Source organism: Oryctolagus cuniculus, chromosome 1 (assembly GCF_964237555.1).
Source record: "Oryctolagus cuniculus chromosome 1, mOryCun1.1, whole genome shotgun sequence".
NCBI classification, from domain to species: domain Eukaryota; kingdom Metazoa; phylum Chordata; class Mammalia; order Lagomorpha; family Leporidae; genus Oryctolagus; species Oryctolagus cuniculus.
Window position 1 is genome coordinate 126534449 of NC_091432.1, and position 23627 is coordinate 126558075.

Sequence of the window (23627 nt, forward strand, 5' to 3'; positions counted from 1 at the left end):
TGGAAGACCTCTCTCTCTCTCTCTCTCTCTCTCTCTCTCTGCCTCTGCCTCTCTGTAACTCTGCTTTCAAATAAATAAATAAATCTTTACAAAAAAGTATCTCTGTCTTTCATTTAATAAATATATTAATAAAACCAGTAGGAAATACAATATTAATGTCAGACCAAGTTAAATGTAAACCTCAAGACATTAAATTACAAAAAGAAATCACTTCTGTTGATAAAGGAATCAACTTATAATGAAGTATTTTTAAACTTTACTTACAAAATATATAAAACAAAAAGTATTAGAAATGTACAGATAGGCTGGCACCGCGGTTCAGTAGGCTAATCCTCTGCCTTGCGGCGCTGGCACACCGGGTTCTAGTCCTGGTCGGGGCGCCGGATTCTGTCCCGGTTGCCCCTCTTCCAGGCCAGCTCTCTGCTGTGGCCAGGGAGTGCAGTGGAGGATGGCCCAAGTGCTTGGGCCCTGCACCCCATGGGAGACCAGGATAAGTACCTGGCTCCTGCCATCGGATCAGCGCGGTGCACCGGCTGCAGTGCGCCGTCCGCAGTGGCCATTGGAGGGTGAACCAACGGCAAAGGAAGACCTTTCTCTCTGTCTCTCTCTCTCACTGTCCACTCTGCCTGTCAAAAAAAAAAAATGAAAAAGAAATGTACAGATATGCTTAAATCGCCATATTAAGCTTCATATTATCCACTTTTATTTTTATAACCTTTAGGGAATCAAACAACTGAATATTGCTATGTACAATCTGAGTAATAGAATTATATGTCTGTGTTTATATATATCATCATACTTCAAAAAGTTTATGGAAAAATGGAATTAAAAATAAATTTATTTTAGTGCAAAATGTTGTGACACTCATCATAGACATTTTGCATGAACTTTTTAAAGAAATCTTCTATGTATAATATATATCTTATATTGGATATGCTATTTAGGAAGTAGTTTTATGAAATATGAAGTATATATAATTGTGTGTACCTAGCTGCATGCATTGTGCATATAAGAGTACCATGGAGTACTCATACACTAAAATACATATACCTAGAAGCTTGGCTGACATATAATAGTTATAAAAGTTCATCATATACATTTCCAAAATTATTTCAAGAATTAGCAATTTTTAATGAAAAACAACAAAATGTTAGAGAAAGTTGCCCAAGAGATACTACACATTAGGTTGGGATCTTTTGTAACCACGCAGAAAACCTTTATCAACCATATAAGGAATATAAATTCCTTTGTAATTATAATATGTAAAGTGACTCAGAATAAAAAAGAAAGTCTGCCAACTCATTTGACTATGCTCTTATAAACAAAACTCACAAAATATGGTAGATTACAGAATACATTGTTTAGACTATTATGGCAAAAACAGTAAATGTAATATTCATAAAGAATGGTTCCAAGTTTTTAAATGTGGTATCATTATTTATCACACAAAACTTGGTTAAAGGAAAAATAATGATTATTTCTTATCTTGTCCAAATGATAATTTGACAAAATCTATCATTTTTTGACTAAAACAATTTATTAAACTAGAAAAAAATATGTATTCCTAATGTGATAAGTGAGGTATCTGAAATCAGCATCGTAAAATAGAAAACCACTAGGAATATTTTAATTACAAATACTACAATGATATAGGTGCTCTTAATCATTACTACTATTATTCAATATTACTTAGAATACCAATCACATCAGTACACTACCTCTGAAAATAAGTTAGGAGGAAATACTTGTCAATCTGTTTTATAAGGCCAGAATTATACTGATACCCAAACCAGCCAAAAATATCACAGATCAATTACTATCATGAACATAACACATGCAAAATCCTTAACAAAATATAGGCAAATTTAATCCAGTAACTGAAAAAGGATAGTATAATACATCTTGATCCCATGAGATTATTCTAGAACATGTAAGCTTGGTTCAACATGAAACATCATGACATATAATTCATCATATGATCATTTCGATAGATGCCAAACAAAACATTTGACAAAATGGAACACACACAATAATAGTAATAGTAACCAAAACTGTATGATATTGGCATGAGGATAGATTAAAAGACAACAAATGGAATCCTAGAAAGAGACAAACTCAAATGATTTGTTTTACAAAGAAACCAACAAATTCATTAGGAAAAGAATAGTGTTTCCAACAAATGGTGTTAAGATTAACTGGATAGAATCTCAACCTTTCCTTTACACCATGCACATAATTATCCAATATGGATCTCATACCTAGAAAAAGCTGAAATTCCAAAATTTCTAGAAGGAAGTGTGAAAGCAATCTTTATGACTCTGGGCTACATCCTATTTTGTAGAAGAGACATAAAAATCCAGAACTATAAAATGAAATATTGATATTTTCATTTTTTGGACTTCATCAAAGTTTAATATTTTGGTTGAGAAGCTTCTAAGAAGACAAGGCATAAGCTGAGAAAAATTATTTTCAGTTCATATGTCTGATACAGGATACGTATCTAAACTACATAAATAATGTTTACAGCTCAATGATTAGAACAGAAACAACCCAATAAAAAGGATCAACAAATCTGAGCAACACTTCAAAAAAGAAAATACATAAATGGCCAATAAACACAGATGCCCCACCTCATTAATCATCAGAGAAATGCAACTTAAAACCAAATGTGTTTTATCCTATATACCTGTTAGAAGACACAGCATGTTGGTGATGGGACACCATGTTGGCAGGCTTGCAGCATAACTGCAATGCTTACACAATCTTTCTAAGAATATAAAATGGTACAATCACTTTGAAAACCACCTGACAGTGTCTTGTAAAGTTAAGTACATAGTTACTGTTTCAACTTACCAATTCCGCTCCTAAGTATTTACCCCAAAATAATTATGCCCATGAAAAGACTTGAACGTAAATGCTCATAGCAAATTTATGTATTACCAAGAAGTAGAAACAACTAAACACTCCTCAACTTGCAAATGAGAAAACAACTAGAGCTGTTCCTCAGTAGCCATGAAGAATTTAATTCAGGAGCCACCACGGCTACCAAAATGCTTAAGTCCCTTACAGAAAATGATGTATGGTGTGGGCACTGTGGAACACAGTGCTAAGGAGCTGCTTGTGACACTGGCATCCCATATTGGAGAGCCAGTTTGAGTCCCAGCTGGGTTCTGATCCACCTCCCCAGGGAAGGTGCAGATGATGGTTCAACTGCTTGGGTCCCTGCCACCCATGTGGGAGATTCCAGGTGGAATTCCAGGCTCCTGTCTCTGGCCTGGACCATCCCTAGCAGTTACACCCACTTGGGAAGTGAGCCAATGGATGGAAGATCTCTTTCTACCTCTCTTTCGTCACTCTTCCTGTTAAATGAATAAATAACAAATCTATAAAATAAGCAAAAAATGAAATTGGTGTAATATTTGCATATAACCTATACAAATTCTCTCATATACTATAACTCATCTCTAGGGTGCCCATGATACCTAATGTAATGTAAATGCTACATAAAAAGTAGTTGTACTATTTAAATAATAAAAAGAAAGCTATCTGTGTTTAGAAAAGAAATAATTAAAATATTTTGATCTGAGATAGGTGTACTCCCTAAGTGTAGAGACACAGGGGGCAGGAGCCCAAGCACATGAGCCTTCCGCCGTCTTCCCAGTCACATTGGCAGGAGCTGGATTGGAAGTGGTACAGCTGGGACTTGAACCAGTGCTTATAAGGGATGCTGACTTCACAGGTGGTGACTTAACCTGCTGGGCCACAGCACCATCCACCAAAACAAACTCTTTAATTCCATCTTCCCATATAACTTTTGAAGCTCCCTTATATTTTCTGGATCTCTCTCTCTCTCTCTCTCCATCTCTTAAGAGAGATACGGAGAATCTATATGTATATATTTTTTGAACAATATATATTCTAGAAGAAATGCAAAACTCCACAACAAAAGTCTAATACATAGCAGCAGACCATACGAGTGTTTGGGTCAGGTTGAGGATGGAGATAACTCTAATGAAGAAGAAGGGTGTTCTGCGTTGGGGCAGTGGTTGTGTAACAGTATAAACTTGTCAAGCACTACCCACAGTCACGTTTGTAGATTATATGAATTATGATGGCAAGATTAAGTTGATGGTAATTATGACTACTGATATGAATTATGACCATATTTTTAAATAAAAAGTACAATATAAGTCTACCTTATATTCAGTGCTTAGCAATTTATGATTTGCTTCTCATGTATATCATTTTTAAAAAGATTTCTTTGACTATTTGAAAGGCAGAGTGATAAAGTAGAAGAGACAGATCTTCAGTCTACTGGTCCACTCCCCAAATGGCTCCAACAGCCAGGACTGGGACTGGCAAGAGCTAGGAGCCAGGAACTGCATTCAGGCCTCCCATGTGGGTGGCAGGAAACCAAGTACCATCTTCTGATGCTTTCCCTGGCACATTAGCAAGGAACTGGCTTGGACTGGAGCAGGCAAGACTCGCACTGGTGCTCTGATATGGAATATTGACACCAGGAGCAGCGGCTTACCCCTCTGTGCCACAATACTGGTGCACCCCATGTAATTCTTAAATCTCATTTCATATGAATGCCATGAAGACAAAAAATTAATATGTAACAAGGTACAGCTGTTTTCTTGGATCTTCGGCTTAATTTTTTTTTTTTTTTTTTTGACAGGCAGAGTGGACAGTGAGAGAGAGAGACAGAGAGAAAGGTCTTCCTTTGCCGTTGGTTCACCCTCCAATGGCCGCCGCGGCCGGCGCGCTGCAGCCGGTGTACCGCGCTAATCTGATGGCAGGAGCCAGGTACATCTCCTGGTCTCCCATGGGGTGCAGGGCCCAAGTACTTGGGCCATCCTCCACTGCACTCCCTGGCCACAGCAGAGAGCTGGCCTGGAAGAGGGGCAACCGGGACAGAATCCGGCGCCCCGACCGGGACTAGAACCTGGTGTGCCGGTGCCGCAAGGCGGAGGATTAGCCTAGTGAGCCGCGGCGCCGGCCCAGGCTTAATGTTAATCATAATAATGGGTAGAGCTACAGAATGAAGAAGAGAAATAAAACTGCTTTAGAAATCTGAGAAAGTGACCGCTGAAAGAGCAGATAAAGTGAGAAAGTGAGATCTAGATGGCTTAGAGTTCCCAAGGAATTTTTTTTTTAAAGATTTATTTATTTGAAAGTCAGAGTTACACAGAGAGATAGAGAGAGGCAGTGAGAGAGAGAGGGAGAGAGAGAGAGAGAGAGGTGACTTCTATCCACTGCTTCACTCCCCAATTGGCCACAACTGCCAGAGCTGTGGCTGATCTGAAGCCAGGAGCCAGGAGCTTCTTCTTCCAGGTCTCCCACGTGGGTGCAGGGATCCAAGGACTTGGGCCATCTTCCACTGCTTTCCCAGGCCACAGCAGAGAGCTGGATCAGAAGTAGAGCAGCCGGGACTCGAACCAGCAACCATCTGGGGTGCTGGCACTGCAGGCAGCAGCTTCACCTGCTACGCCACAGCGCCGGCTCCCTCATGGAATGTTAAGGCAAAGACAGAAGAGTTCTGTAGTTCAGTAGTCTGAGTGAAATAGGGAAAGACTAGCAGAAAGTATCCTTCAACAACTCTACGCTCTGTTTCATGATACAGAGCTCCTCCATCACATCCAAGGCCTCACTTTCCGCAGTTAAAGTTATTGACAGTCAACTGAGGTGCAAAAACATTAAATGGAGAGTTCCAGCAAGAAACACTTGATAAGTTGCCAGTTGTGCACCATCCTGAGTGGAGAGATGACGCTCATGCCATGTTGCTCAGTCCTGGGGAGATGCCCATCATCCCTTGGTCCGGTGTCCAGCGCAGTGAGATATTTTGAGAGAGACAAATGCCATATTCATATACCATGCTTTATTATTTTATATTGTCATAATTATTCTGTTATTAATTATTTTCATCTCTTACTATGTCTGAGTTACTAATTAAATAAATGATCATAGCAAAAAGTATAGTATAGAAAGGATTGAGTATGTCCTGTAGTTTCAGGTGTCCACTGAGTGTCTTGGGGTCATCCCCCAGGACAAGGTGAGAAGTAGTGTATAGATATCCTGTTGAGACCACTTTGAAGATGTAGGAAAAGATTGAGCTTACAGGAGAATATTCTTGTTTTCTCCATGGATATGATCAAAACAGCTTCCTTGTAATGCAGTATCACACTTGTTCTTGGATCAGCCGCAACTAGACTCAATTTCATTAGATTCACAGTAACTTATTTCATGCTTTGGTAAACACTAACTCACTTACATATCTCCAACACCATGCTATCTCACCTTCTGTTTCTTTCCTCTTGCTATCTCCACTGCCTGGAATATTTCTCTTCTCTATCCTATGCATTTCCTTTTTATTTTATTTTATATTTTACAGATGTATTTATTTACTTGTAGAGTTACAGAGACAATGAGGAGAGAGAGAGGGTGAGAGAGAGAGAGAGAAAGAGGGAGAGCCTATATCTATTAGTTCATTCCTCAAATCAGGGGTGGGAATGACTTGAACTCCATCTTCCAGGTCACCCTTGTGGGTTACAAGGGCCCAAGCACTTAGCAGGAGCTGGATCAGAGGTGGAGTAGCCGGGAGTTGAATCAGTACCCATACAGGATGCCAGTGCTGCAGGCAGCATCCCAACCTGCTGTGCCATAATACCAGCCCCTCCTGTGTTTCGACCAACAATCCATTCGTAAGAATTATGTTAGTAGTTACCTCTTCCAAGAAGCCACCCTGATTCTCCCATATTTCACAGTTGAAATTAAATCATCTTTAGTATCCAAACATTCTGAATATAGTATTGCTATTTAGAGTATAGTATATAGTATTATCATATAGCACTTATATATAGTGTGCTATACAGTATTACTATATTCCACTTACCTTCACTGTGCTGTAATTATATGTAACTGTGTTGGTGTCTCTCAGTAAACCGTGAGCTCCCTGAGGAAAACTATAATGCCATTTATCTCTCTTACTCCAATGTCAAGCACAGGACCTGACATGTAATAGGCGCTCACTAATTCTTTCTTGAATGATTGAATGCGTGCAAGAATCAATGAATAATTGAAAGAATGCTGTTTCCAACTGCCATCAATTAAACCAGTCCAGGCCTCCATTCCATCCTCTGTAAGGTGTATGTGATAATCTCTGTCTATATTTTATTTGTTTCATTTCACTTTATTTCCTTGTCTCCCTTTTGACAGAAGACCCTTGTGAAGACCAAATGAGATTAAGTGAAGGTGGCAGGTGAATGAATGTAAAGGGTGATTTTGGTGCTAACGATGACAGTGACGGTAGCCATGGCATTGCTTTATTAGATTGATGCTCACTGTCACAGCATGCAAAACATCGGAAGACCAGAGAGTCCAGCAGGGATGCAAGACTTACAAGGAGCTATGGTCCCAACCAGCATGGGCAAATCCAGAGACAGAGCTTAGAGGATGCACAGGCGTATGAAGGCAGGTGTGGAGGGAGTAGAGAGAGGGGCCACTGGGGAGACAGGTAAACGGCATGCTTCAGCATACGTCGCTGCCCCCTGTCCTTTCTGTGGGTCCCTGCTGGGTCCTGGACAGCCTGGCTTCTCACTAGTATAATTCTACTGAGAAGCCGCATCTGAGCTTTCTTGCTACCTCATCCGTAGGCAGAGCCAGAGGTGTGCAGGGGTAGCAGGAGATTCTTAAACCATGAGTCGATGTGTTACGGCCAAACAGCCTCTGCTGCAACTGCTTTCCTGTCCTCTGGGGGTAGGAAATCCTATTGGAAAGAAAGCTAAGTAACATAGGAAGTTCACGCTTAGGTCAGGGGTCAAAAGGGCCGGAGAAAGGTCATGTGCAGGGGAGAGTGAGAAGTGGGTTGGGGTACATGTAGCTATCTGAGGTCCCAGACCCCTCCCTCAGCCCCTGGGGGCCTTGAGGAAAGCGCATTTCTTTATTAGAGTGCCGGCAACATCCTTACTGCCCATTAGGGAGACCAGCCTTTTTGCTGCAGACGTAATTACTGCATCCGGGACAAATAACACAGGCTCAGTGGCACAGGAGGAGGCCCTGGAGAGGCCGGAGATGAAAGTATTTATGAACCACAATGGTGTGAAGTGCTAAGGTGAGAGGAGCAGCACTTGTGGGGAGAAGAAAGAACTGGGGACGCGGAGGCTGGGTGAGTCTGGTGATATCAGTTACTTTATTAAGCTTTTCTCCAAGGAGCAGAACCATCCAGGGTATCATTAAAACCAAACTATTTCCAGCACCCCTAGGGGCTACTCTCCCCAATGAGAGCTTCTGGAGTGGGGAGAGTGTTGATACTGTAAGAAAATAATAATAATTAAAAAAAAGGGCAGGTGGGGGGAGGAACACAAAAGGCAGGCAGGACGGACTCCACTGATTGCCTTCTTTAATTAATGAGGCTCACACTTCTCAGTTACCGGGAGGGAAATGGAACGGCGGGGGCAGCTGGGCTGGGCGATCCACTTCCTTCACCTCCTCACCCAACTCCAGTTCTTGTTAGTGTGTGAGCCAGTCTCGGCTTCCAACTGTGAAGCCCAGCTTCAAAGTGACAATCAAGTATTTTTGCTTAATGAGATCAGTTCCCCTTGATCCTACTTACCTCCAGCGCAGGTTCACTCTTGGAATCTGGAGCATTTGTAAGACTGGAGAGTCCACTCCAATTAAAATGCTCCTGTTTCCTTCTTCTTCCCTCCCCTCCTCGGACTCAGATGTAAAGAGAGGCATCTAATTAAGCGTGGCCACTACCTTGAAACTGGAGACGGAAAGAGATTTCCCCCACTCCCATCATTGCTAGTGCCTTCCCTGGGCCTCAGGCATGTGGAGTTCAGCGCAATAGGAAGGTGAGAAAGCAGGTACACTTAGGAAGAAGACAGAAACAAAGAGGCTGCAAGGCCAGGGAAACTCACAATTTTGGCGTTGTACTGAAAGACGCATGATGTAAGAAGCTCATGTGACCTGCTCAACTTGTCAAAATAAAGTGCATGTGTGGAAGCCATCATCCCAGCTTCGCTATGCATCCCTATGTAAGGTTAATGAGCTTTCCAGCCAAGCCATAATTTTCCCACAAGGACTCGACTGGTTAGGAATAAAGAACACCTTCTACATCACAGATCCCTATGGAGACGTCACAAATTTTGTGAAGAAATAAAAGGAAGTATATTTGGGTGCAAACATTTTTGAGATCCATGAGCAGTTATTTTCATAATACGCATTCTCCATGAACCTTTTGAAGACCCCCTGCATTGGGTTAAAATACGATATAAATAAAACCTGGCATCCAGCTTATAATTTATAGGAAAGGAGGCATTAAGAGGGGTGCTGGGAAAATGGAAGATCACTTTAGATAGAAGACCACATGTTCCCGCAGCCTCTGAATACAGACACCACTGAACTACTTTGCCCAAGCACCTTCACCCTATACATCAGCATTTCTCTTTACCATTCAGAGATGAGACCTGCTCCAGGCATATCCAAACTGTGTTCCCCATCCTTTTCCTCTGACACGTGATAAGACTGATATGTGATGGATACCTGTGAGTCCATTCATTCAACAGCTATTCTCTGTTCACCTATGAAATGTAAGTCATTGTGCTCAGTGTTAGAACATCACACACATGTGCACCCCATGTACCTCATCTGTTCTCCAATGACCTAACAATAGGGGTAGGGGAGAGACCACTTCCCACCAGAGTAGAGCACCCCATTTCAAGATGTTAGTAGATCAGTGAACCAATTAAGACAAACTAGTTGGTTGTCGTGAGTTGCCTGGAGTAGTATGAGGTCCATGAGAGCAGAGGCTTGGTTAAAATCTCTCCAAGTTGTCTCCTCACTGCCTTGCTCACTGTAGGTTTGCTGTGTGCAGCAAGCACGTGGCCGGCACTGTTAATGAAGAAATGGACATTGCACATCTGAGTGCCCTGAGACGGTGATGATGCTTGGTGTTGATTGCTCCATAACTCAGAGTCGGCGTCTCTATGTCCATCTCAGCCTGATTCCAGCTAATTTACATGTGAGATCCCCCTGGCAACCTGCTGAGAGCTCCCAAATCAAGTCACAAGTTCTTTTGCAACCCAGGATGGAGATAGCCATCTGGAAAAGTAATCAACAACCCAGACAGCAGCCTCCTAGACTATTGCATGTATGAAAGAAGCCCTAATTGAGCTAGCTCAGCCCCAGGCACCCTATCTTGTGATATTATGCTCACAGATGTCTCACTGTCCTACCCTACTCTAAGTTTAAGGCAGGGCTGTGTTCTACTCGTCTCCATTACGTGCTGCCCTCTAGATTGTATGGTGGATTTAATCAGAGCTACTCTGGCTGTAAGTGATAGAAACTCAATTTAAAATCACTTAAGTAAGAAAAAGTGATTTATAGAAATTTTACCCTAGGGATGGAAAGGTTTTTAGAAAAAAAAAAGTTGCTGTGAAAAAGGAACATCTAAGATGGCAGGTACACAGAACTGGCCACAAAGGTCTTTAAATCTACTGTCAAGGGTGCATTTCCAGGAGCAAAGGAGGAAGCAAACCTTCGTGAGCTTCCTTCAACATCTGGCCAGATGAAGGAGCTCAGTGTCTACATTAAAGTGCATTATCTCCAGAGGTGGCTGCAATACGTGAGTGTGGAGCCAGGCTGCTTATTATTTTCTATTGAAGCCCACAATTTTTGTTCAGCAGCAAGAGTCACTGTGGACCCACTGCTGAGGCCAATTAGATCTACAGTACTTGTAAAGCTGGTCTCAATTTTATCAGTGTCCGACTGATTTCAATAGCATAATTTGATATAGCAATTGCATAGAGAAGGCTTTATAACAGACGGCAGGCAGCATTGGATGCCTTTCCAATTCCAGCTTTACTTTTGAGTTAGTCAGGCTTTTCACGTGCTATGATACATGTTAATATCCATTCTTACCTTGTAATCTGAAAAGCATCAAATTCCAATCACCTTGTCTCCATAAAAGAAGTGTATTGTTACTAATTCTTTTCTGGTTTGTAGGTAAGGAAATGGAGACAGAGGTTTAGCCAATTGCCAGATTTGCATACAGAATGATCAGAAATGATATGTTCCTAGTAAAACCCAGCCCCGTGACAATCCTCTTTCCAAGCTCTCCTATTGAATCTTTGTATTTTCCAGCGCTCCCAGAACAAAGACCAGCCCATGAGTGGTCTGTAGGGTCGGGTCTCCTCTCTGACAATCTCTTCTCAGGCCATTGTCTCTTGCTGTGCATGCATCATTCATACATAGTTTTCTTCTTTAATGGAGAGCCAGCTCTCTCTCACCCCAGGACATTCGACATTGAAAGGTTTCTAGCCAGCCCAGTCCCAGCACATGTGCATACCCAAGACTCCCTAGAGCTTGGCTTCTATGCATCTTCAGACACCATCCCAAATGTCACTGTCTCAGGGAAAACTCAGCCTAGACTGGATCACACTGCCCTGTTGTTCATCCTCACAGCAGTCACTGGGTTTGGAGATTATATGCTGTGGATTCGCTCATTCTTTAGACCATAAACTCCTTGAGGGCAGGAATCGTGTCTAACTCACATACCTTCATTGTAGTAGGGAAATCAACTATGCAGTAATGCCTCAAATGGATGGATGAATTAATGCATAAGAGATAAAGCTAGAGAATAGTGGGCAACATTTCCAGTTCCAATTTCACATTTGAGTTAGTTGGACTTTTCACTCAGTATGATACGTGTTGATATCCATTCTTACACTTATTTTCTAAAATGCCCAGCGTAGAAATAAAGCATTACTTCAAAATGAAGCTGATTTCTAGCCACCCTATTTCTGACATGCATAGCTTTCCAACTCAGTGTGGGGGATGTGAAGTGTGGTTGTACAACAAGAACCACACACCTCAAGACTCATGATGGTTGTAAAATAAGCTTTATCACCTGGAGCCTTAGACAGGTATCCTAGTTGCTATCTAATACCTAGTGAGGGCTTTGGCTCTGAGACAGGGTAGAGAGAGGGTCATTATCTATGCAGTGTCAACCCCAGCTTTCCCTTTATCTTCCAAGGTTAAGTTCCCTCTCTGCAGCCTGGGTCAGGGCCATCAGTTGCACAGTGATACTGTCTGACTACACCCGCCTGCCAGGATGGCTAGCTCTGTCCTCCCGCAATACACACAAAAGAACTTCGGCCTCCCAAGGAAGAGATTCTCAGGAATTTATGACTCAATCAACTCGCCCAAAAGGAGCATAAATGGGATTAGTTTTAATATTGTTAAGTTGCAAAAATACAGGCATATGTGCATGCCAAAGCGAAATGTACGCAAGCAAAGGGGGAAAACATATGGGTACCCATATGGTGAAAAGCGCATTGCTAGACCTTCACACACTTCTCATTTGCAACGAGAACCAAAGTTAGTGAACATAAATTTGCTTTGCAAAAATGTGAGAGGAACAGCTTGTTTGCCCATAACTGTTCCACTGAGCAAGATATGTATAACCTTGATTTCTCATCTCAGACACCTCTTTCTCACACTCCAGGGATTAATTAGGCTCCAAACATGACTTCAGATTAGAAATAAGAATCCGGGCTGCCTTGGAGAGAGAGACAAAGAAGTCGTCGCAAGACTGAATGGTACAGCAGGTCAACTAATAGGTAATTCCTATTATTGGCTGGAACTTGTACCTGGGATGGCTTGGCAGAGAAATGAGGCTGGAAGATCTCAGCAGGTTTATTTTAATTGAAGCAGAGGAACAACAGGGACACACACCAGACAATGGCATGAATGTGGTTTTGATTTGGAGGTTCTGCTTTCATTTGAATGACAGAGTGGAGGCAAGTAAGTGCCTAGACACAGGATGGTATTTGTGGAGTCAGGAAGGGAAACGTAAGCGAGTACTGGTGGTGCTGAGAGCTAAGAGCACCCTTGGGTGCCCCAGATAACAAGCAGAATTTGAGAATATATATTTATATATATCATGTCCCATTGTACCTGTTCCAGCTCAAGCCATGGGAGCCATCTTTGTACAGCACAAAGAGCTCCTGACTTTAAAAATCAGGAACTGGGTTCCTTTCATAGATCTGCCACTTTAGTTAGCTGTGAATCATTCATCCTTATTTAACCTTGCCATCTGTTTCCTTATCTGTGAAACAGGCAGAATATTCCTTCTCTGACCTATTTTAGAGAGCTGCTGGCTCACTTAAGATGATTCATGTGAAAATATTTAATACACAAATTCCGGTATAAGCACATATAGGAATAGACAACCAGCGGAACACTAAAGATCCATTTGACTAACCATCCCTATTTTGAAACTGTCTTATTTTGGAAGAGTTATTGATTCACAAGGAGCTGCAAAAACAGCAGACAGGTACCATCCACTCATCACTTAACTCTCCCAGCAGTGGCATCTTGGATATGTGTCCTACATGGCTATGCTAAGGAGCGTACATGAATTTCACCCATGTTCGAATGTCCTTATTTTTTATGTTTTCTGTAGAGTTTTATAACATTTCATCACATGTGGGGAGCAACTGGGAGCAACTCGGACTAGACTAAGTTACTGGAATTAAGACTTATTCTATGCATCTGCTCCCCCACAATATGGCGCTGGGAGAGGAGAAAAACAGCTTCTACACAGCTGCCTCCAGTTCGACCAATAAACTGTAGGACTTGCTCCTGATTGGAGGAGAGCAGCGTACTCGGCGTGTGGGCAGCCGAGTTGGGATTGGCGGAAGAGGACTATAAAGGAGGAGAGAGACAACATGCACGAGGAACATCTAAGGGGAACATCTATTTGAAGGAACACCTGTGCAGCCCCCGAGAGAGCCAGCCGGCGGTATGCCGCTGCCCCGCGGAAGTGGGGAAAGTGGCTAGGGGGAACCGCCCTTCCACGGAGGTGGAAGGGTCGGTAGCCAACCCGGGAAGAACCAGCAGCAAACCTGGGGAGGGCCAAGCAGACGAAAGAACAACGCAGGGTCCTGTGTCGTTCCTCCACGAAGACGGGGAGCGACAATCACACAAGTAGATTCACAGAACTGCCACAACAATCACGATATGATGCTGTTCTAACTGCTTCACTAAACAACAAACTCCTGTGCACAGATTCCTGCTTTCTCTTGTAGACCTCCCTCTTCTGCCCTGCACATCTCTATAATTTTACCATGTGAACCACGTTATAAAAGTGGAATCACACAGTATGCACCTTTGAAGGTGAGCTCTTTTTATTTAGCACAAGGCTCCTCGAGTCTCTCTGAGTTTTGGAGTGTGCCAATAGTTCCTTTCCTCATATTGCTTTGTAGTACCCAATGGTGTGGCTGTATCATGGTTTGTTTAGCCACTCATACAATGAAAGACAATAGGATGGTTTGACTAGTAGAAATAAAATTGATCCATGCTCTCTAATTTCTAGGCTAACCAAACCAAACCAAACACCAAATCACTACATCACCAAATGAATAACCAGGACTGTCAAGGGATGAGATTCAGAGACAGAAGAAGCATACCAGTACATAGAAACATTTATCTCTTGGGGGTCCTGGGGCATTCAGTGAGTGAACACACGTAAAACACACACAGCAAGGCATGGCATCCAGGTAGCACTCAATGTCATTGCACCCAGTTTCCAGGCTAACAGTGGACTACCAGGATTTGGAGAATATATTTGAGTGAAAATCTGGCAGAATGATAATTTGGAAAGAACGATTGAGCATCTAATAAGTGTTCAGCACTATTACATGCTTTCCATTCATTTTTTGATCTTTAAAATAATGGAAATTTGTCATAAATATCTCCAAAGCCAGTCAGCTGCCTCGGAGTTCAGCCCGGGTTTCAAGCCTGGGTCCAGACCATGCTGAGGTCCATGTTCTCGTGATGAGCTAACATGACTATCCCAAAGGGACTGACACCTGCACATAGGAGCACGTTACTGCTTCTTTTATATCGGGTGTTAAATATGTGGTGATTTCCTGTAAGACTTTTTTCTCAGGCATTTCTAGTGTGAAAAATAAAAGTGCAGTAGGCAGAGTCACAGATCAGTACATTTCTTAGCCTCAAAACAATGACAAGAACTGTGCAGTCAAGTTGGAACCATGGATGAGGAATTTGCTGGCAGTATGAACTCTTCATTTACATGGGATATCCCTACCTTAGTTGCCTCTTCCATCCGGAACAAAACTCAGCTTCGTATCCCCCACCCCCCAAACAGCTATTCTCAGTGTTGTTTATCACATTCAGGAAAGCTGATGTCATCTCCTCGGAAAAGGTCCTCTCTCTCCTATCACTAGCTGTTCCTTAGGACTCATCAGTGTGGTTATGTGGATTCTTGATCATGAAAAATTATAAGCAGATAATCAGAAGAAGCATGTCTGCTAAAAGGCAGGTGCACTAACTGTAGGAAGAATTGATTATTTCTAGTCTGATTGGAGGGAAGGAAGGAAACATAGAGGCACTATGAACAACAGACCCAAGAATGTAAACAGTATTTAAGAGCTCTATTCCTAGTTACCCCGGTCCCCAAAGGCCAAGAGGCAAACAATTGACATGTATAATGTTGATGTTATATGGTGAAGATGAGGCTAACTGTATTCACTAGACTCAAGGAGACAGGTAAGAACATAATACATTTTTAAAATGCTTCCATTAAAAATGACTTAAGTCAATGCAGAAAGGAGTCAGCTTCGGTTAGCTGGAAAATTCACTTCTGTGAAATAACTCATTCGCTTGCTCCCTGAGGTATCACTGTGCGTGAGGAGATTGTACCAGCAACTCACTCACAGGTGAACGGCTGTCATCTCAAAATCTCCACGGAGAGGAGACAGAAAAGAAGACTTTATTATTTTCCCCAAACATCTGGCCTTTCCAAACGTATCATGGAAAATGAGGCCAGCTGAGTAACGCATTACAGTGGATTATTATTGTGGCACGATGAGAGGGAACAACAACCTCCCTGGACCAATAGCTGGTCAATCCCCCTCCATCTCTGCCATCTCAGCATCTTCATTTTCACATCACTCCCATGCCCAGAAGGGTCTCCCAGTTTGTGCTGTTGGGATTCCCTTCTCTTGTCCTCCAGGGAGGGAACAGAAAATGCTTGTTGATACCCAGTTGATTTACAGATGCATCTTTGCTTGCCTGATTGGGGACCTGCTTACTCTTTCCTGTGCAAAATTCCTTGAGGCAGCAGCAGCCTGCGATTCCATCATTTACCCTGGTTCCTGACCTGCAGGTCATTCAGTGCAGACGTCTTTGTACGTGAAGGCTGCTAAACAAGTGCGATAATCTCTAGCAAGCCCATATGAATATTATGCTTTTTAATGAGCCATTATCTGGTATTGAAAACAATTAGGCATGGTTTTTAATATCCAAATATAAGAAGAAATACATGGTCCAATGCTCAGCAGTTTGCATGCCAACCGCAAAACCCCATATGAACATGTGGTTAGAACAATACTTGGAGATGTTCACTACACTTAATTGTGATCCCATAAAACCCCCAGCTTTCTCTGAAGGGAGGGAGATGTCCTCCAGGAATCCTGCACACTTTCAATATTGCGAAAGAAATTGTGGAGCTCAGGGGATCTCTCGTTGCATACTTAATCTGGAAATGAGAAAAGCCTGGGGAGTCTTCAGACTTTTTTCCCTATTTTTTTTAAAGATTCATTTATTTGAAAGGCAGAATTAGAGAGAGGAAGAGACAGAAAGAGAGATCTGCTTTCTTCTGGTTCACTCATCAAAAGCCTGCAACAATTGGGACTAGGCCAGGCCAAAGCCAGGAAGCAGGAGACTCTTCTGGGTCTCCAATGTGGGTACACGCAAGGACCAGGGCCATCCTCCACTGCCTTCCCAGGCACATCAGCAGGGAGCTGAATTGGAAGTGGAGCAGCTGGGACTCACCTGGGCTTAACCCACTGTGGCCCCCTCTCCTTACTTTTTAAAGAAGGACTTACTTTTTTTTTTCTTTAATGAGAAAATGAGTATGCAAAGCAAGACTATTTCAAAGAGGCTCCCAGGAAAAAAGAAACAAGGGGAGTAATTTACACCACAGGTATTGGTAGAGGCTACTTTGCCTGCTCGCATGCACACCAGCACTAAACGGTTACCAACGCACTTATGGGAAACCGGGAGAGAAAATTTTTAATTGTCTGCCATTTCAAGTAGATATTGCATTCTTGCATTTTAAGCTGTATTTTTCCTTCCTTGTATCTATCTACCTTTTATATTTCAGGGATTCTTCACAGTTCCCGATCCAGCAAAGTTTAGCATTACTATTCTCCACTGTGATAATAGATCTATTCGTTCATCTATTTTTACCTCTTATCTATCATTTCTATGGATTGGTAGCATAAATTCAGACTGTTACTTTAAATCATAAGTGTGATTGCTATCCTTAATCTTTACTAATCTGCTCATTAAAAGATACTTTTTGAAATGAAAGCTTATGTATTCATTCCTGTAATATAAGATGCCTAAATTTAAGCCATACATTTCAGATACTATATTAGCATTTCGGAAACACAGCTGTCCAGTGAGCTAAATCCTCCCATGTAATCCTATTGGAATTTCAAAGGAAATGTCATTGCAACCTTTATTTCTTACTCTTCCATGCTGAACTAACCAGCAAATTTTTCTAAAAATGCTGTTTGATGTCAAGTTTTATTGAATGCTCCTCTAAGCCTTTAAAACAACTCCCTAACTCCAAGTGAGATGGAAGATCCTTCTAAAAATAAACATTGCTAGCCACCTGCAGTTGCAAATTTTCAACTTGCAAACCCTCCAGGTTCCAGAGCTTTTCACATTTGGGAAACAATGCCTTGAGTTTAAATGTTTAAATGTCATTGAGGGAGGGGAGGGCCATAGCGGAGAAGAAAGCTACCAGAAGTCCAGGGCTAGCAGAAAAACCAAGGCAACTTCAAGGTGGGACAAGGCTTGTAAGATTTAAGAGGAGAGAGGAGGGGAGAGGGCTCACCTAGTTTTAGAATTTTCTGGGCTTTTATTGAGGCTGAATTGCAACTATTACATTACATAAAAGCTTGAGAATATGAATGAATCTCCCTATTTTAAAAGGGTTACCTGTGTAACATTATAGAAAATTTCTTCAAAACAGTTACACAAAGCCAAAATGCCTTTTAAAATATTTCCAGACCTAGAGAACTGTGTATTTAGAATCAAGTAAGTACATTCTGGGATTTCAAGCATTTATAAATATATCTGACTTTTCTAAATAACGTAGAAAATTGGTTTGATGGATGGAAATAATTGTGTTATAATATAAGTCCAAAATTCTCCCTGACTTTTGGACAAAATTCCCATGGGCCCCTGTCTTTGGGCACATACACTATTGCTGTGTTTATATGAAAAGGGAGCTTTGTGAGGCACCCCCTACATTTTGATATTCTTGTTAATATTACTTTATAATACTGATGTTTTCAGTTTCGATATCTAAGGTCTCTACACAAAGAATGGACATTTATTAGCCTATCTTTTATATAACCAGGCAGGGGCTGAAATGAATGTTCTCAATTTCTATAGAGATAAACTGCGAAAGCCTAAATCATGCCCCTGGTAACAAACCCACTCTCTTATTTAGTAAGTGCTACTGACGTAATTAATGTTCCAAATTAGGGAATGAAATGAAGGCACCTGTTACCTACATCTTTCTATATTTACATTTTAAATTGTATTGATATTTACTTTACATGTAGCACTATCCACTAATTTTTAGTGTATGATCTTACTCATTTTAGTGATTTTAACATCCCTATAACCACCAGTCAAGATATAGAACTCTTTAATCATTCCCAAATACTCCTTATACCTTTCATAGTCACTTCTCCCTAAATTCCTATCCTAGGTAACCACTGACTCAATCCCAGTTCCCAGAGATTAGTTTTGCCTGTTCTAGAATTTCATATAAATGAAAATCAAACAGTAAGCATGTTTTGAAATGTTTGACTTATTTTTCCTGGGAGTACTGTTCTTGAGAGTCATGTATTTCATCATGTGTATCAATTATTGGTCCTTTACATTTCCTTCTGCTGTTCCAATGTGCCCCAAAGTATCCACTTGCTTGTTGGTGGTAGTTTGGGTTCTTCCTAGTTTGAGGCTATTATGAAGGAAGCTGCCTACAGACATTTGTGTACAGCGCACATTTATGGACATATCCTTCCATCTATCTTGAGTGAACACCTAGGAAAGGACTTGCCGGTCTTAATGTCAAGTGTCTGTTTAACTTTATAACAAAATGTCCAGTGTTTTCCATGGTGCTTATGGCATTTTACATTCCCAGAGTGGATGTATAGGAATTTCCCTTGCTCTACTCCCACACCAACACTTGGTGTTGCCGGTATTTTTTCATTTAGTCCTTTCATGGAGAGTATATTGGCATCTGGTTACGATTTTACCCTTTGTTTCTATGACAAAGATCCTGGGCATTTCTTCCCATGCTGACTTCCATTGGTGTGTCTTCTGGAATTGTCTATCTACATTCTCGATTTTCAGGTGAATTGTTAGAATTGTGTTGAGAATTCTTCAAGTATACTGAATGTAAAGTCTGTGTCAGATATATGCATAACAAACGTTTTCTCCAAGTCTGTGGCTTGTCTTTCTTTATTGTTAATGGTGGTTTAAATCTAGATAAAGCTGGTAGAGGTTGAATTGCATCTCTTCATAAATGATACCTTGAATTTCTAACCCCTAGTCCCTGAAATGTGACCTTATTTGGAAACCGGGTCTTTAAAGAGGTATTCAAATGAAAATGTTCTGATTAGCATGAGCCCCAGTACAAATGGCTTGTGTCCTTATGAAAAGGGGAGCTATGGACAGAGACACATTCAGGGAAAGTGCAATGTGAGGGTGCAGGCAAGGGTAGTGCACCTGCAAGTCAAGAGATGTCAAAGATAGCAGGAAAACCACAAGAAGACTGTGGACTGAGTTTCCCTCATAGCACTGAGAAGGAATCAACTCTACCAGCACCTTCGCCTTGGCCTTGGATCATCCAGAAATGTGATAAAATGCATCTCTGTTATGTAAATTATGAAGTTTTGGTACTTTTTAAAATGATAGCCCTAGAAAACTCAGTCAAAGATATGCTTATCATTTCTCTTTCATTCATATTTAGGGCTTTCTGTGTGCTATCAAATCTTTGTCTTGTTGGAGGTTATTAAGATTTATTTCTACATTTTATCCTAGATCTATATTATTTTTATATCACACATAGGCATACTCTACACATTTTCCTATTCACTGGTTTTTATGTTTGGATTTTCTAGTGCCCAAAGAAGCACATACGTCTTGTATAATTTTCTAGCAACAGCATAAATACAACGGGGGCCTCTGTGGACATCTCTTGAAGTTCATTGTGGAGCAAATTTTAGTTTCAAGGGGATATAGTCCACTGTCCTTTTGGCTCCCTTCACACTGAGCTGGCAAAAAGCATGCCTACCATTTTAATGTCAATTACAGAGTTCTCAACACAAGCATAACTCAGTGCACTTGGCCATTTCTATCATGCTTCCTCTGTTAAGAATGAACTATGTATGTATAGGTACAACAGATGTGGCTCCATATACACAGCATGCAGTCCTTCCTAAAAGTACGGTCGCACAAAACAGCCACCCAATCCCCTAGTGCTCTACTTTGAGAGACATTAAACAAGTGATACATCCATCTTCACTTGGAGAAATCAGTGCCTTATTGGAAGTTATTATTGTGCTTTTTTGTCGTCTATACTTTGCACAATAAAAGCTTTCTGAGGTCAAATGAAGGATTGAAAACATAGCTCTTGAAATGTCCTCTATAGAAGTGCAGTCTTTGGGAATGGAACACTTGGCGTCTGTGAGTATTGCCAGTACAGTACTGGTTTCTGATTGCTGAAGTTCTGCTGTGCATATGAATCAAACCTTTACCACTGTAACCCTGACAACCTGCTACAAGTGAGTACTTTACCCTTGACTGATAGATGTCTCCATGTCACAGTTGGCTCTGGTCGGCCAATCGCAAGACACAACAGGGTCACACTGCTTCCCTCATTCACGGTGATGTCTGAGGAGATATTCATGATCTGGGGAGGAACTGTAAGAAAACAGAGGGGACAAGAAGTCTCTGAGAATTATTTTTAGCATTGAACAGGAGCTCACTAGTCTACAAGTACTAGCAGAGAGTATGTTTTTATGATGAGTATTGTTCTCAACAATAAATTTCACCTTGCTTCATCCGCCAAGGATATGGCAATTGACAGCATTTACAGTGCAATTCCTGATGGTAGGAGCTCTGTTTAATACCCCGTGGAAGCAGGAGGCAAGTGTGTATTTGAGCAGAGCGCAAAAGGACTGAGGACAGAGGCATTAACTGCACGTTGACAGAAAGGTGAAACCAAAGGAAAGATGCCAAGTCTTCCGAGAGCTCCTATCCATCCACATGCTCCTTGCTTTTAGTGAGATCAGTGGGCTCTGCACAGAACCAGGGGTAGTCCCTTTTCCAGTATCTCACACCGAATGCCAGCCACCCTGGGCTGGTTAGCACTTACTGAGAATGCATACTCCTTCAGGTTCTTCAACTACACAGCCTGCCCCACTTTGGAATTCTTTTCTTTCTCATTTTTTAACCTAAGCATTTCTGCACATGCCTTAAAACATATCTTTCACAACTCAGTAAAATTGTCAGACCCCCTCAGTCAGAGTTAGCTTCTTTCTTCCTGGGCCCAATGAACAATTCACTGATTTTCCGGCTACAATTGTAACTGTAAGATTGTACTATGAAATGTATGCTTTTAAGATTTATTTTTCTTATTTGAGAGAGAGAGAGAGAGAGTTCCATACACTGGTTCACTCCGTACATGGCTGCAAAAGCTAGGACTGGTTCAGGCCAAAGCCAGGAGCCAAGAATTCCATCCAGGTCCCCCATGTGGGAGGCAGGGCCAAAGCACCTGAGCTATCTTTTGCTGCCCACCCAGGTGCATTAGCTGGGAACCTGATTATAAGTTGAGCAGCCAGAACTTGAAACAGCACTCCCATATGGGATGCCTGTGTTGAAAGTGTGGGCTTAACCCACCCTGACACAGCAGCAGCCGCTGAAATGTATTTTTGAACAGTATTGTATCCTAGTGGTTCAGAGTGGGTCTCTGGATCCCACTGACCAAGGTTGAGTCTCCACTCAAGCCCTTACCTCCTGTAGGGTCTTGAGCAAGGTAAATGCCTTTCCTTCTTCGAGCTCTGGTTTCCTCATTGTGAAATGCAGATGACAGTAGCAGCTGAACTTACCGTGCTGCTTGTTAATGACTTAGCAGAGTCCCTAGTATAAAGTAAGAACTCAGGAACTATTAACTATTGAGATGGTGATGGTGATGATGATGATGATGAAGACAATATGATGATGATGGTGACCACAGCAACAATAAAATCTTTTACAAACAACTGTTTTCCTCTCATGGGCTGAGACCATGTCTATTTGTCTTGAACACTACAAACCACAATTGATCCCTGGTCTTAAAGTTTATCTTGTTCCACCTCTAGGTCTTGATTCTCAGTTTCACTCAAAGCTGAGTATCAGAAAACTACCTAGATCTCATCTCATCTCTTACTTCTCATTGCTTTTGTTCCAGTTGAGTTTCTTACTGCTTTGCAGACAAAAATGTAAGATAAAATTGTCTTTTTTTTAAATAATTATTTTATTTATTTGAAAAACAGAGTTACAGAGAGAGATTAGACAGAGAGAGAGGTCTTCCATCTGCTGGTTCACTCTCCAGATGGCCGCAATGGCTGGAGCTGCGGCAATCCAAAGCCAGGAGCCAGGAGCTTCTTCCAGGTCTCCCACGTGGGTGCAGGGGCCCAAGGACTTGGGCCATCTTCTACTACTATCCCAGCCCACAGCAAAGAGCTGGATCAGAAGAGGAGCAGCTGGGACTAGAACCAGCACCTAAATGGGATGCCGGCGCTTCAGGCCAAGGCTTTAACCCACTGCACCACTTTTCACCTGCTGTCTCCATCTTGGGGTCCCTCCAATCTATCTCCTACCTGGGGCCAGAGTGAGCTTTCCCCTAATCATCTGAGCAAACTCCTCCCCTCCTTCTTGATCTCACCATGGCCTACCAGGTTTGACACACAAGCACTTCTACATCACCTAAACCCACTGCAGCCTCACACTCACTGGCAAGCCTCATCTCCAAGCACAGTTCCTACTAAACAACACATTGCCTAAACTGGCCCCTGCTCTCCACGGAAGGTGTCCATAGAATAACAACTCCCATAAAGAATAACAACACCCATTGCTCTGCTTTTCTTTGTGTTTTTTTTTTTTTCTTTTTTTTCTCCTCATGTTACAAGAGAGGACTCATCTTTGAGGGCTGTTCCCATGGCCCCTCCCCTCTGCAATTTTCCTTAATGTCTCCCAACATCCTGGAAGCAGAACCAGCCACGTTTTCTGCTGCATTTGGTCCAGAGCTGCCACGGGAGAGGGGACGGAGCGTGCCATATCGCAGCTGCCTGTTTCATGCCTGTCTCTCCACTGAGCAAGTAAGGCACTCCAGGAGAACCTTGGCGTCACACTCATCTGGATTTCTTCAGTGTCGAGCACAGGCGACAAGGGGCATGCTGAATGCGTTTTCGAAGGAAAGAGTCGAGAATGGATTGAGCAGAAATCTAACAATGAAGGGAGACAAAGCT

General features: G+C 41.9%; 1 protein-coding gene across 3 annotated transcripts in view; it reads right to left on the minus strand.

Annotated features, from left to right (window-relative positions):
• Positions 1-23627, minus strand: part of OPCML (opioid binding protein/cell adhesion molecule like) — a 1351977-nt gene that overhangs the window by 91220 nt on the left and 1237130 nt on the right. For all 3 annotated transcript variants that reach the window (XM_070048365.1, XM_070048374.1, XM_051818651.2), the window contains one exon: positions 20914-21039. In XM_070048365.1, coding sequence (XP_069904466.1) covers positions 20914-21039 — 126 coding nt within the window. The remainder of the gene's footprint in view (positions 1-20913; positions 21040-23627) is intronic.